Source organism: Thunnus albacares, chromosome 1 (assembly GCF_914725855.1).
Source record: "Thunnus albacares chromosome 1, fThuAlb1.1, whole genome shotgun sequence".
NCBI lineage: Eukaryota > Metazoa > Chordata > Actinopteri > Scombriformes > Scombridae > Thunnus > Thunnus albacares.
The window spans coordinates 29,655,283-29,671,314 of NC_058106.1; the positions used below are offsets into that span (position 1 = coordinate 29,655,283).

A 16,032-nucleotide genomic window follows, 5' to 3' on the forward strand; every position below is an offset into this window, starting at 1 on the left:
TCATATCATCTTATGTTGATATGCTTCATGTTACATAGGAAGGTCTAATTTTTGGATCATAACCGCATCTGAACGTTGCAGTAACGCCCCCCTAAAAGCGCTTTTTGATAAGCATGTTCCTCTCCTTCATGTAGCTCCCTTTGTGGTCCCCAGTCACAGATCCAGTCCCCTGTATGTGGCCTCAATAACCAGTCTGTACATGCAGGAAAACGGCCACCAACACCCACTCTGACATGGACATTGTCTGACCAAATGAGACTCTGTCAAGCAGTGGGAATAAAACTATTATGTAACTGGTGACATGCCATATGAAATCTCATACTTCGTGCATGACAAAGAATGTCCTGTGTTTCTTGATTGAAAAGAAAGAAATGCAAAGATTTCTTTTAACTTTTTAATTAATGATCTCAGTTCAAGACCAACAATTAATAAAAAACAAAACAAAACATGTAAACCGTGTTTATTTTCTACACATCTTTCTACGTACTGTATTTCACATTTGTTGTAAAAACTATTAAATTATAATGAAATTATGTGTCAGGATGAAATGGAAAATCAAGTTAAAATATGTAAAAAAAAAACAAAACACTGATGTCACATGAAAAACATTAAAACATCATGCAGTAAAAACTACAGTTTGTCATTCCAGTTTGAGTAACAGAGCAGTGTACTGGAGTTCAAATTTTATTTTTCTACATTGGGTATTTTTTCCTCACATCTTAAAACACATATTGCACAGGCCCTGCTTTATTATTCTAGTTTGTGCCGGACAAGTTGGATAATGAGTTTAGTGAGATACATGATTCTTGTTATCTGTCCTCTGCAGACCATTAAAACTACTAAAAAATTGCAGGGTTGTTTGTAATTTCAAAGCCAGGACAGAAAAAGGGTTAAAATTGGCAATTTTGCCTTTAGTTTGGAGTATAATGAAGAGGCGAAAAGCACTATTATCAAGTCAAAATCAACATGAATTTTTAGAAGGAGCAAAAAATATGGACTAAGAGTAAATCTATACAAATTTAAAATTCAAAAGCATGAATACTCAGTAGAAGATTCTCTGTGAGCAATGTCAAACAATTTCATTAACATGAACATAAAAAAATCACTATTTAGAAAGTGCTATAAGTGTAACAGTCCCAGCTATTCAGCCAACAGGATCTTTATCCATCCAGAGAAACAAACAGACGATTCTGTCAGGGATCCATTGTCCGCTGTCGTCTGAGGAGATGGGGACGCTGGATGAGGATGGGGCACTGATAGATGGTGACTGATAAGTTTTTTTTAGTCATCGCAGCCCAGCAGCTCCATGCGTAGAGTGATGCGCTCGTGCCACTCCCAGGGGACGACTCGGACGTATCGGGCATAGAACGGCGGCTCAAATACATTCTTCTTATGAGTGTTGTTGTCAATGTTGCCTTGGAAAAGCTGCAATTAAAAAAAAAAAAAAAGAATGAAAATGACTTATGGGCAATAGTTGCTGCATATTATGTATGTTATCTTCAATTTTGTGCAGTTTATCTTGGAGGAAAATTCTATTATAAGAAGGAACAGGTGATAAGGAGGGAGGCTGCTGATTCTGCATAGTTAATGAGTTTGAAACTAACATATTGAAGTAAGGTTTTAATTTCTATTGGGTCCAACTATGTTAGACCTGCACATTTTCATGATTCTCTGGGTGAATAAATCCACCAAATGTCTCAATGACTGATTGTCATAAATTCCTATCAAAATATCCCAGAGCACAAGACAACGTCATTAAATGTCTTGTTTTGACCAATGAAGTGTCCAAAATTAAAAAATATTCTCTTTATTAGAATGAAAAACTAGGAAAGCAGCAAATTCTCACATTTGAGAACCCATAACCGTCAAATATTTGCCACATTTTCCCTGAGAAATGACTAAAACCATGAACTGACTATTAAAATAACAAAATAATATCTTTTTCTGATCAATTAATTTACTAATTGGTGCAGCTCTATTTACAACCCAGATCCTATAAGCCCCACCAAAACGTTAAAAGCACTCAGACAAAGCCCCGGGCAGCATGGTTATGTCATTAGCCTGTCAGCTCTGTGCGCAATAAAAACATCAAAGGTTGTTTTATAGTTTTATTGGATCATCTGGGTCCAGCTACCGTAATAAGAACAGCTCAAATTCTCTAAAAAAGAAAAAGGAGAAAAATATTTCCTGGTTCACTCAGAGAAAAGGGTCAATGCTGAGCAACAAGTCTTCCACTGCTCCACGAAGGGAAAAATCTATCTTATCATGAAGGGAAAGAAATAAACAAAAGTGCTGACAGGCTGATAACCATGTATAACTTTTTTAGAAAGTAAATTTTAGGGATCAACATATGTCTGACCTTATCATTGCTGGTGTCCTCATCCTTCACTGTACTCCAAGACTCTCCATCGTTACTGTAAGCAACTTTAAACACTGACACAAACTGTACTACCCCGAAGTCCTTGGCCCCCTGAGTGATGATGCCTGTGAGGCGCTTTGTCTTCTCTAGATCGACCTGGTGAGGAAAACAAGAAGAAAACAGTTACACTCAAAAGCCACATGAACAGTGTGAAGGTGCTGCTGAACTTCCTCATGCAAACACTGACCAATTATAACAGTTTACGACTAAGGACTCTCTCACCTGGATCCACTCTGATCGGTTGTTGTGGGCAGGAGACCAGGCGTTGGTCTTTCCCTGCTTATCCAGTCGGGCAAACTGAGGGTGCCATGTGAAGGTATCAATGCCCCATGTGCGGTAAGAGCTGGAGGATGAAAGTTGCCCATCTGAGATGAGGCGAGACTTCATTCCCAGAGGCTCTGAGCAACCTGCCGTGTTTGAATAAACTGTGAATAAAAGAAAAAAAAAAAAAGACGGAAAGACGGAAAAACAAAGCGACAGGAAAAGAGAGAAGAAAACACCAGTGAATACACCCAAAGAAAAGAGGAATCAACTTCATCCACCATTCAAAGAAAATCAGGAACATTGAGAAAGGGTTAACCCACCAAATGCCCAAGTGGAAGGAAAAGAAAAAAGCGTAAAGACAGTCGAAGAATGCATGCGGTGATGTGCATAGAGCTACATATGTAGTGTGTATACATGTTTCTCTGTTATGTTCAACAAAGACAAAAGACAGAAGAATAAACAAGTAAGATGTGTTTCTGTCTAGCTTTTATTGCTACACAGCATGGCTACCCACAGAATACTGGTTATATGATACATTTTTCTATGTGGTCTAACCACGGCTAGATGTTACACAGTTGAAAAACACCCTTTGTCATTTTACTTGTCAGTGTGACCGCAACAAGAAGACGTCAACACAATAAAACAAGAGACAAAGGGAAAGTTAAACAAAAGAGTCTTCCCTCACTTCACCCTCCTTTGGGGTTTTAGACATATTTGTTTGAACTGGGGTTCAAAATGGAAAGTTCACTAAGGCCATGACTTGACTTAAACCTTATGTCATCCATCCTTTTCCATCAATATCACATGTGTGTCTGTATCTACTGTTACAATCTGACAAGTTTCTGAACTTGCATTGTGCTTTTAAACCGGGTGTTTTCTGAGTGTTTACCATTGAGTCCACAGCCCACCAGCTCCATGCGCAGCGTACAGGCCCGGCGGCAAACCACAGGGATGATACGGATGTACTGGGCCACAATAGGAGGGTCGAAAAGATTCGTCTTTGTGCTGTCGTTATCTGCGTTACCCACAAACACCTGCAGCACACAGGCAAAGAGTATGAGGCAGGTCAGTGGAGGAAGAAGAAACTTTTGTAGAATCTACTTTGTAAGATTGCGTAAAAGCTGCTGGTACAGTTAAAAACATGGTATGTAACCAATATTTAGTACGAGATAAGGTCTAACCTTGTCTCTCCGTTGACCTTCCACTTTGTACGTGGTGTAAGTGTTCCCATCAAAGCTGCTCGCCACCTTGAAGGCCTTGATGTATTCCGCTGTGCCCATGCGACTGGCACCCTGAGTGATGATTCCTGTCAGACGCATCTTCTTCTGCATGTTGATCTGGTGTCAACAACAAGAGGTCGAGTGTTAATCAGCTTCACAGCTCTCATTGGTCAGCGTGTGTGACCTGTTATGGTTTTTAGTGTTCAGTCCGGCTTCTCTCACCTCAATCCAGGGGTTCCTGTCGTGAGTGGCTGACGTCCAGGCGTTGACGATGCCTTGGTTGTTGAGCCGAGCCAGCTCCGGGCCCCAACGCTGAAGACCCAGAACGCCGTAGTGCACAGAAGAAGCAGAAATCTGGGACTCGACGATTGCTCCTCCCTCCATCCCCAGCAGAGAAATACAACCTAGGACACAGACATTAAAATATTACCAAGGATGGAAGCAAGTCGTTACATTTTCTCCCTGATTGTCCCTAATTCTACATCTACCTCTTCCTATTTCCCTACAAATCATGGAAACTGAAGCTATACACTAAATAGTTAGTCCAAAATGGTAATCTTGCTTTGATTTGTTTATTTTGCATTTTCCAATTAAAATAATCTGTCATATCAAATATTGTATAATTCTCTTGACTTAAGATGAAATCAGTAACATTGACTTTGAGTCAATCTTAAATTAGTGGCTTTTTATTTCAGTAGATTTATGCATGCTTGAGTAAACTATCAGTAAATTAATTTATCAGGATATTGTGCCTCTCTTTGAATTAGTTATTATTGTATTTAATAGGCACATAGTCTTGAATTAGCCAATTCTAGAAACACATTCTTTGATGCTGTACTTTTTGAAAAAGGTTTTTGAGGAAAGTTATACATATTTGAGGAAATGTGTGTGTCAAAATTGGCCAGGGATGCAATCATTTGAACAATGAATACATTTAAAGAAAAAAAGTGACTGCAATTATATCAAAGTTAGTGAACGTACGTAGCTGGCACTGCTTCCCAACATACGGTGAGGGGCACTGGCAGGTGTAGTCTCCATCAAGATCTCTGCACATCCCTCCATTCTTACAAGGCTGGTTGGCACAGTCATTCACGTCTGAAAATAAGGACATCATATTATTTTCAACGCCTTAAAATTTACTTTAGTCCAGAGTTTGAGAAATATTCTGTGACACGCAACAATCAAAAAAGTTTAAGATGTGGCGCACACCTGCCCGCAAATGATTCAGAGAGAGAACAGAGGGGTTTTGAAGCAGGTGGAGGAACACAATAGTCTCACTGTCCTCCGACGTACAGATGGTGACATGAAGTTTCTCTTAAGTCTCAGATGATGACAGAAATGCCCCTGAGGGCAACACTGAGGAGACGGGACACACTTGGCAACCGGTTCAGAGGGCACAGCAGGTTAAAGGTGAAAGATTATGCTTGATTATTGTCTCAGGCAGGAGGACAAAGAGCTCTGATGTCAGTAAAGAGCAAATATTTTCTATTTCAGCTGCACTGATGGTAATATCAGCCGATAGATGTCATATCTGAGGTTTTCCTGCTCTCTCTTCCTCTAATAAAGATCCCATTTCACAGATAGACAGACTTCTTCACAGTAACCATCTGGTCGCATCCTGTATTTCTTCTGAGCACTAATCATGTAATGCTCTTTGATCTCCAGAAGGTGGCACACTTACACTATAAACTGTCTACAGCAGTGAGATGAGTACACAGCGGTAAAATGTGCTCTTTTCATTCATCTCTGGACCGTAATATTTTCATAAATGGAGGGTAAGTGAAATTATAAACACTATTCAGGCCTTACACCAAACAATATACCAACCACAAAGCATAACAGATGCCCATTACTCTACTGACACGTTCAATCACTCTCTATTTACTATATAGTGCACAATATTTACTGCCCAGTGTGTCTGAATAAATTTATGCGCCCTAAAAAGTTCCCACAGTGGGACAAAAAAAGGTGGCGTCCATGGCATGAACACTACTTTCTCCTATCAATCCTCAATGCAATGTGTTGCATTTTATAGATGCAAAAGTAACAGTGGTGCGAGTCTACACCTGTCAGTGAAGACGGAAAATGATGATGATTCATACGTGCTTGAAATCTCAATTCATTGCTCACTATAGAGTGAACTACTGAGCGTCTATTAAATAAGGAGCAGTGAATGAGTGAATAAGAGTGATTTGGACACAGCCTTTGAGTTTCTCTCTCACCATTTAATCATAGACTGAACACCTGGTGACTGCATGTCTGGAAAACCTAGCTTTATACAGTATGTGTTTATTATAATTTGGTCAAAAACAGTAGTTCTTGCAGGGAATTTGTAGTTTTGACTGGATCTTAATGTATGTTTATAAAGAGTTTCTTAACTCTATGCATTGAGACTGTCCTCGACTGCTCGCTGCGGCCAGATCAGGTCAGGTGGAATCAGATGTTACACCACCGTCTAAATCAGTGTGACTGCTCTGGACTTTTTCGGCTCTGCAGGGGGTAACGTTAGGACACATAAGCGCTTCAAACTCAATCTGTCCAGTCCAGTGTGCCTGCTCTATGTATAGAACTGTGAGCCAGTGAACTGGGATACTGGGTAGGATGGGTCATCTATCCCAGTAGTCAGTTTATTCCTGTGTCTGTCCCATATCTGTATATTTTTATTATTCTGTGTTTTCTTTGGACATGACAATCATTCAAATTGAAATTAATAACCTTTTCTTTAATGTTTTACAAGATCTTGAAAATATCTACTTCTTTTAGTCAGACTTTTAACCTAACGTGCTTGTTCACATCAACAGACACACCATAATACACCATAATAATGTATTTGTGCCATTATATCATTTAAACATCATGAAACAATACTGAATTACTGCTTCATTCTACCTGTCTCACTCACCCTAAAGAGACCCTACTTCACATCTAAAGCAGATGACAAGTTGACGTAATGCCACATGGGTCTGTTTAATTCCCGTGAACACTAAGAGGATTGGTCACAACTTAGAAAGAAATGCCTGTATGGTTGTGACAGCGCTTGCACAAACACTGCTAATAACACTGAGAAACAAGTGATCCTACCGAGAGAAGGGCCATGAAACAGCCTTTCTGATTTGCTCTTTAAAATCCGGTCAGCGCCGTGCAGGCTGAGCTGAGCATTTTATTTTGTTAACCTAATTTTCACATGCTTTGGCAACACAGTTGAGTTGACGTTCATGCAGATCAAGCGTAAGTAAAAGGAAATATGGTATCCAGAATTTGAAAGTGCATTGCAAATTTCTGACAAACACAAGTTCTTCAAGCTCAGAAATATTATTTAACTACTAACATGTCATTAATTTTAGCTCTGAAGTTAAGTCTGTATGTCTGAATTTGCTGTATGGGTTTAAACCCATTCCTGCACCTCTTCACCAGTCCAGACTACGACGTCTGACTGAATCAAAATTAGAAAATGTTTGGGAGTAGACTACCAGACTGCACAAACACTACAATTGGTGGTCAGGCTGTGGGCTTTGGGAGGGTTCATTCATAACAAACGCCCCTTTAGGAATAGGAATAGTTACACTGGCTGAGTTATTTTCAAACTATAATTCACCTTTTTTTAATTAGCTGCTCTGAGCAGTCACACACAGCGCTTATAGCTATTTAAATTCCAAATTATAGGTGTAGATTATGACTCAGAAATACTACATTTACTCTATAGGATTATGACGATGACATTCACCACCCTTGTGAAATAATCCTGGTATTTCATTCATTCTTCCACTAACAACCTCTAAATAATTACTGTACGAGCAAACTTAGTTATTACATTAAGAGGATATGATGGAATTCACTAATATCAAACCTTTCAGCTCACTGGGTCAAGATTAAGTCTGTGAGAAAGACAAACAGTGTTGAACCTGTGTGGAAGGCGTCTGCATGCTAAGAGACTTGGAGTGGTTTTTTACTAATTAGCCAAACAGAGTGACCACACAACCTACTGAATAAGGCTCTTTCATAAGCTGCTGAGCTGACTACACATCCCCTCTACTGCTGATGCTACCACAAGATGGAAAAACCTTCAGTCTTTCACATTTAACCCTTACATACTGTTCATATCCTGACCCTTCATAGTATGGAGCGGGTCATTTTTGACCCTGCTCAAGTAGTCACTGTACCAAATTTTGAGCCACAAATGTATGTTGCATCCATAGATCTCTTATCAGTCATTAATAAACAGGTGATGTATCCTTTATTAATGTTTCAGAGAGCAGAGAGAGTGTTTTCTTTAGGTTTGATACTACACTTTCAACTCACTGTCTCCTTTTTCTTCTTAGAATAACAGATCCACCAAATCAGTGAAATCAGGGGCTCAGGTGCTTTTTATAGTCATATGAAAACTGCCCTCCACTATAGGGAGACCTATGTTGGGCAACCACTATGTTGGTTGTGTGGGAATTGATGGGTTTGATTTGTTACTTTACATAAAGGCTTGTTTGCAGGTGCAGATGCCCACCTGGATGGGAACCCTGGCAAATATAGCAGTATGTTGGGAACACAGGCAGTTCTTGTGACAGTGTCAACATCCCCATTGAGCCCTGTCCTCACTGTCCCAATGACAGAAAGACACACACATGCAAATCTATAGTTTCACTGTTTCAAGATTCCCCATAACCACTCTTTACCTCGATTTGACTGCCTCTAGTGACTTTATAATCCCATTGAATAAATACAGGTCACATTTGACCCGGAACACCCTCTATGTACAAATATTTATAATAGCTGCACAAAAATAAATTATTATGAAATACTTCAATTTTTGTATATCCTGGGCCACTTTAGGAAAAGTCCTAAAAATTCAGGCTTAAAGAATGTTGTTTAAGTTGTTTTTACTGCTTTGAAATGTCAAAATGGGTCAAATTTGACCCGAACAGTATGTAAGGGTTAAAGAGAAATCATCTGAAAGTGGGTCAAGTTGCTATTTGTGTTACACATTCTTCTGACCTGTTCTGACAAATTTGGCTGTTGTATTTATGGAAAATAAATCTTCTGGAAAGTGTTAAGGGCTTGTGTTTTGAATGTGACTGTGTTTGCGATGGTGCCTTCCTCCACCTTTCTCCTTCTTTACTTGCTTCTCATTTGATAACTTTTCTTGCACTGTTGCTTTTTTTTTTGTTTTTAATTGTTGATTTTATAATTTGATAATCAAGTTTTAAGCTTGTTTTTGTTTTATTATTCATGAGTTCTGAATTGTTTTTATTCTGTTTTAATTTATCTTGATTTTTATGTTTTTATGTGAAGCACTTTGAATTACTTCCACTGTACGAATTGTGCTACATAAATAAATGTTGATTGACTGATTGATTGATTGATTGTACGAATATATGTCTCTCCCATAAAATCAAATCGATATTACAGTAACATTCCAGATTTATACACTAATATACTGAGGTAAAAGGGATGCTGTTACAGTGTATTTGGCAACGCACTTCTGAAAACATTCCAGTGGATCAAAAGATTTAATATTAGGGTTGAATCCAGAAGAAACACAGTTATGTTGAAGCGGAAAGAAAAATAATGGATCTTTTATGCAAGCCAAAAGACTGACAGGAAAAAGACTTGTATTAAACAGTGAGTTAGGCAGATGCTATCAAGTCTTCCACAAAGGTTTGAGGACAATTTATTGGTTTTGTGATATGTATGGACCTTATCATTTGTTGTAAAATTCCACAATGTGTACTTTTGTTTATACAGCTTTACTTTTTGTTCCTATGTGCGCGTATCTAAGGCAATAAACAATCAATACATTGTCTAAAAAAACGTTGTATGGATGCTCAGCCTCAGCTCACAGTAAGAGATCTTACTTACTGATCTGGCAGTGCACTCCCTCGAAGCCGGGCTGACACTTGCAGATGTACTCGTTGAAAACGTCTCCTCGTCTGGTTGGAGCGATGACCTCGCACGACCCATCGTTCTTACAGGGGTTAGGACTGCAAGGTCCTGAGAGAAGAAAGATGGAAAATGGTAAAAAGAGTTAAGTTTTTTTAGTTAAGTATGTAATTAGCCCTGATTTTTCTCCAAATGTTTTCCTCTTTGCTCTACCTGTCTCTGTCAGGTTGCAGTTGTCTCCACCGAATCCATCCGCACAGATACAGATGAAGGGATCCTCGCCTACCCCCGTCACACACGTTCCTCCATTATGGCAAAGATTCACCTCACAGTAGTCACCTGAAGAAATGAGAGAGAGAAAAACAGTGAGTAAAAGGCAAAAAAATAACTTATACAACTCTTAAAAATCCATCCTACAACACTGTAACACAGCTACTGCCAGCGCACCTCTCATTTGTTGTACAATGGTGGCGTATTTTACTTATTACCATGGATACCAGACACACAAAGTTCTCCACAGCCAGTAGCTACAAAACACACATGTTGTTTTGAGTCATTTGCTTCATCTTGAAAATTTTGGAAACTTCTGGATTTAATTTTAAATCCCAGTTGAACTGAACAAACTTCCTCTCACTCCCTGGAGCTTGCCAAAAGTAATTATAGGAAATGTGGGACATTGATCCCTTTGGTAGAAGAAAATAACACAGGTTTTGGTGAAACAAAAAGTAAAAAGACAACAATTCATCCCAAAATAATCCCTTGAATGCACGTCATATTGCATGGGGATTTATATGTAACAGCATAAAAGCATCTAAAGGTGGATTTTTCATGGATAACAGTAAAATACATGCTGAGTTTGGGAGAGATTTATGGCATTGTTGGATCTTTTCTTCTCTTAACAACTGTACTAAACAGTTAAGGTATCAGAATCAGTATTGGGAGGGAAAAACGAAGCATCAGTATATCCCTAGTTCAGCTGTGTTTCCTCTGTCGCCGGTGTGTCTGGTCTGAGTGATTTTTATAACAGAAGTTCTGCAGCTTCAGCTGCTGAGTCATAGATCCTGGCTGCATCAGGAATATGATGGCAGAGACCTTCAGCAGGAGTGGCAAAACACACATATATGAGTCACACTTGAGCTATCAAAATTGCAAAACCTTTAACCTTAATCATTAACTCCTAATCATTGTGTTATTCTTTACTCAGCTGATGAAAATCAGAGTCATTATTCAAGCTCTCAGCAGCCTCAGGTGAAATTTCTGGACTTTTTAGTAATTTTCCCTTGCATCATTTGTGAATACAGTAGACTTGTCGCCACAATTATGTAGCATAGAAATGCTATATTGAGTATTTGAACACGATCATTGTTGTCCTTATTGGACATCACATTCACTCTCTTTTACACTAGAACTGGTCTGACAGCTGTTGTCAAACTCTTTGAACTGGACAGACTGGCTTTACTACCAAAGTGACAAACCTGTTTAGCGTGTGAAAAAATCTGCGCACAGATGTTTTGAAAGACGAATAAATTGACCACCACGTGGAGCAATTCACAGATTAAATGACATCAGTGATGATAGATTTTAATGTGGGTTAATTGATGTGAAAACAAAACTTTCAAAGATGCATCACTGGGGATAAAAGTAGTAGTAAATTAAAATTATTCAGCCTCCTCTGGTTGAATTGATTCTGACTTCGTGGGAACATTTTGTGTTTCCAGTTTCTTGGATAGTAAATGGGAAAACAAATCTTAAACGAACACATTTTTATGCGGCCAAGACTGACAGCAGAATGTGTTTATGTGCGGGATTAAGAGATTGTAGGATTAGCCGCAGAAGCATTCAGCTCTTTCAGGAATGAGCAGTTACACAACATGACAGTGCAGCAGCTCACGATTAGCTGAGGACACGCAGCACACCTGACTGACAGGTGGGCAATAGATCCTCAATGTACACAAAACATCATGGCAGCGTAAGAAAACATACAGCTCAGACACAGAGCAGTTAAGGCTCCTAGCATGTTATTCAAGTCGAACTAAAGTTAGGTGAGGGGACAGCTGGTTCAAGTTGACTCCAGACTAGAGCACATATGGCGTTATTTTCTTCTCCATCTGCACTAGCTCTTAGCGTGATCACAAAGGTGAAAGCTGGGACACAAATACAGTGCAATGTACGCACAAATAACACATGAACACATCTGTTGTTTACAGCATCATCTCATTACATTTCAGAGACTATTCTTCAATGCAGCCGGTGCATGCAAGAAAAAAACACACAAGAACTGTTGACTGCTGCGAGTGACGTTTCTTTTACAGACCTGCCTCTTACAATATAACCACTGTGTACAAAATAACAGAGTCTCACATGTAATTACTCACTCTACAATGAGAATAATAAACTGGAAACTTGGAATATAGGGTGAGCAAATTACATATTGACTACTTTTAGGGGGGAAAACCCCCAAAGTTTAAAAATAATGACTTTGGATGACATGTTAAACACTATCGAAGATAATAACTTATAAAAATATCTATATTTGATTTTGTGTGACCAACCTGTTGCACATCTACCCTTTGGTCATTCATTATAGCCCCCACTTTTCCCATCACTGAGAGACCTTAACTCACACAAAACAGGATCTTTCTGGTCAGTAACATGGCCTCCAAAATCTTAGGGAAGCCACAAAAGCAGCTGAGTAATATGTATGATGAACTCTTGAGAAGTAAAGCTGACAGAAGTATTTACGACCCTTCTCACCCACTGTACAGTGAATTTGAACTTCTACCCTCAGGGAGATGTTATAGATTACTGATAGCTTTGTCCAAAGGTAACAAATGAAACTAGGATCCGGTAGGATTATGAATGTGTATGCTGAGATGACGTTTTGTCGTGTGATTGTTTTTATGTTTTTATGACATGGCTTATAGTGAAACTGAAGGCAAATTTCCACATTGTGGACAATAAAGGTTTCGTATTCGTAAAGTAGCAGGCCTGTGACCTGGTTTGGTTGCTCCATCGTCATGGGAAAAGGGAGGAAAACGGCATGGAAAATAAGACTAGCTGGCATAGTTCTGTGCCAAAGTCTCCTTGTGGATGGCATGGTGAAAAATGAATGAGTTTTGGTGTTAGAAGTAGAAGTGATACAAACTAGACAACAACATGAACAGACTAGTTTGATCACAGCACTCCTATAAGCTATATGAATGTGATTAATATGCTCTGATATGTGTCTCTGATTTTAAAAAATGACTAACCTCTGACTGAAGACAGGCAAAGCAGAGGAGTCACTGTTGTTAAATACGCTGTTATTACATTTCCGGGACGTTTCATATTTGTTTACACGTACACAAAACATCATGGTAGCAGAAGAACAGCTGCCACATACAGCTCAGACAGTCAAAACACTTATTGTCTCCAGGTTTTACACAGAGCATTTAAGGTGGTGTCAAAGGCTCCAGGTTGGCAGTGCTTTTTTTAAAGTCGAACTAAAGTTAGTTGAGGGGACAGCTGGTTCAAGTTGACTCCAGACTGAGGCACATATGGCGTTATTTTCTTCTCCATCTGCACCAGCTCTTAGCGTGACCACAAAGGTGAAAGCTGGGACACGAATACAGTACAATGTACACACAAATAACACATAACAACTGTTGACTGCTGCAGGTGACATCTCTTTTACAGACCCGCCTCTTACAATATAACTGCTATGCACAAAATAACAGAGTCTCATATGTAATAACAGAGTGTCACATCTAATCACTCATTTTACCATGAGAATAATAAACTTGGAATATAGGGTGAACAATATATAGATATTTACTGATTTTAAGGGGGAAAACCCCCGAAGTTCATAAATAATGACTTTGGTGATGACATGTTAACACTGTCAAAGATAATAACTTATAACATTATCTATAATTTAATTTGTGTTATTAACCTGTTGCATATCTCCCCTTTGGTCATTCATTATAGCCCCCACTTTTCCCATCACTAAGAGACCTTTACACACACAAAAACAGGATATTCACAAGTCAGTAAAATCAGCAGGCCTATGAACTGGTTAGGTTGCTCCATCGTAATGGGAAAAGGGAGGAAAATAGCATGGAAAATAAGACTAGCTGGCATAGTTCTGTTCCAGAGTCCCCTTGTGGATGGCATGGTGCAAAATGAATGAGTTGTGGTGTTAGAAGTAGAGGCGATACAAACCAGACAACAACATAAACATACTAGTTTGATCACAGGACTCCTATGAGCTGTATGGATGTAATTAATACACTCTGATACGTGTCTCTGGTTTAAAAAAAAAAAAAAAAAAGACTCACCTCTGACTGAAGATAGGCAAAGCAGAAGAGTGACTGTTGTTAAATACACTGTTATTACATTTCCGGGACGTTTCATATTTGTTTACACACTTTGTTCCGTAAGTTTGTCGGGAGCGACGCGGTACCGCTGAGCCTCCAATCGGTGCTGCCTTTACTGTGCCGTCGGAAATATCAGAATCACAAGTGGAGCACGAAGCACCGACGAAGTGATGAATGAGTGAGCAGGGATTTTCCGATAATACCCGAGTTAACAACATGTGACGTGATAGAGGGGGCGGAGAGCTCGGGGACAGGTCGCCACCACACACAGGGATATATAATTTAAGGGCTTGTTGTTTGACATTGTTTGTGCAAAGTTTATTTTTGCTCTTTCTTAAATTTAAGAGGTATCATGCATTTTGGTCATTCTTCTAATTTGAAACAACAGCTGCAAATGCAATTTAGCTACAAGTTGTTTTCAATTATATATATATATTACTTTGCTTTACTTTTATTTTCATTTTTCTTTACTTATATATGTTTTTTGACAATTCTGTTTTTTATTGAAAGATCAGTCAGATTTAAACAGTTTGACATCTTCCTCCTACAATGATTGTTCTCTCATTTCTTTTTGTGAACATACAGTCTTATATTTTAGTAACAAATTAACTTGGGCAAGTTAAAATGTCAACATCAGTCACAAAACCGGTGAATAAAAATAGGCTCTGGCACTGCTTGGTGATCTAAAATAAGAAGAAAAACGGCCTGCATTCTAAGAAACATAGTAAATGTTGTTGTTATTCTCAATTTGAATGCACAATAAACGATTGGTCTCACTTAATGTTTCGTTAGGAGCATTTGAAGGCATCACTACCCCTAGAAGCGTGTTTTTAATTAGCTCCAGGGACTACAAATGAGTTATTTCGCGCACTGATCATTGCATGTGAAAATGAAAATACCTGTAGCTTAGAATGGCCTTAAAATGCTACACATCACACATCAAGACAATAATTAACATATTTAATGTGTAAGAGTAGATTTGGGGAAGGAAACGTGACATTTTGAGGGATAACAGAATTTGGTGCTTTGAATTAATCCCCGTGAGAAAGTGTGCATTTCACTCTTGCCAGCTATTTAGGAACAGTGCAACCACAGTGTAGTGCTGTGTCCAGCTCCAACTGTGAGGCCACTATTTCCTTGGCCAAGGGTGATTATAGGTGTATTACTAATACCAAACATTAGGCTACCATTAATTAACTTTATATAATTTGCAAAATTTCTGATATTAAAGGCCGTAACTTCTCCACCAGTGGTTATATTATGATGGAGCTGCAGAAGTATGATGCATCTTGTTTCCATTTAGAAGAGTTTTCCTTTCATTTTGCATTTTTCGTTATTAAAGGGTTTATGAAGGGTGTAAATATATCTAGTTTAAAGTCATATAGCATATATGGATATGAAAAACATCACATTTTGTATTTTATCAAAAATAATTTGTAATAAAATTAATACCATCGGTATACCACTTCTATCTAGAAGTGGTATACCGATGGTATACCACTACGGTCCTGCTATCTAGAGTGCTGACAGTAAATTGTCAATATTGTTCTGTTTTCACAAAGCACCTGGGCATAATTAAACCTTATTCAACTGTAATACTGTGAATAACAACTTCAGCATATATGTTAAACTCTGTCGCCATCAAGTGGACATTTTATTTGCAACAAGAAAGACAACAAAGACTGCACCCATTCCTCTCGAGCTTGCCACAACAGGCCTTTACTGCTCCCTAGAGCAAACTTATAATCAGATAGACTAATTTGTCATTTCAGAGTTGTAATTAATGAAATACAGTTCTACTGTACATACTTGGCAAATATACTCTGACCCTGCCTTCTCTTATGTATGTCGTAAAATTGATGATGTATAGATAAACATTAAACTAAATTTTCTGACAAAGGAA

General features: G+C 38.6%; 1 protein-coding gene across 2 annotated transcripts; it reads right to left on the reverse strand.

Moving 5' to 3' along the window:
• Window positions 1-380: 380 nt before the first annotated feature.
• LOC122983940 (EGF-like repeat and discoidin I-like domain-containing protein 3) lies at window positions 381-14,509 on the reverse strand. Of its 2 annotated transcripts, none has more exons than XM_044354156.1 (10): window positions 14,091-14,509; window positions 9,988-10,113; window positions 9,754-9,885; window positions 4,885-4,998; window positions 4,126-4,307; window positions 3,865-4,020; window positions 3,573-3,717; window positions 2,642-2,826; window positions 2,360-2,515; window positions 381-1,425 (listed from the first exon to the last, which is right to left on the reverse strand). In XM_044354156.1, exons 1-10 carry the CDS (start codon window positions 14,164-14,166, stop codon window positions 1,282-1,284), a joined length of 1,416 nt encoding a protein of 471 aa, XP_044210091.1. In that variant the 5' UTR covers window positions 14,167-14,509; the 3' UTR covers window positions 381-1,281. The 2 variants fall into 2 exon arrangements, with proteins under 2 accessions (XP_044210091.1, XP_044210083.1); XM_044354148.1 differs by having other exon boundaries at window positions 2,642-2,844; window positions 14,091-14,508.
• Window positions 14,510-16,032: the final 1,523 nt, after the last annotated feature.

Excerpts from the sequence above, each read along its gene's own strand:
- LOC122983940 (XM_044354148.1), bottom strand. The coding sequence starts at position 14,166 with ATGAAACGTCCCGGAAATGTAATAACAGTGTATTTAACAACAGTCACT. Across the intron at positions 10,114-14,090 it reads TTGCCTATCTTCAGTCAGAG|GTGACTACTGTGAGGTGAAT; the intron begins GTGAGTCTTTTT and ends TCATTTCTTCAG. Across the intron at positions 4,308-4,884 it reads TGGGAAGCAGTGCCAGCTAC|GTTGTATTTCTCTGCTGGGG; the intron begins GTACGTTCACTA and ends TCTGTGTCCTAG.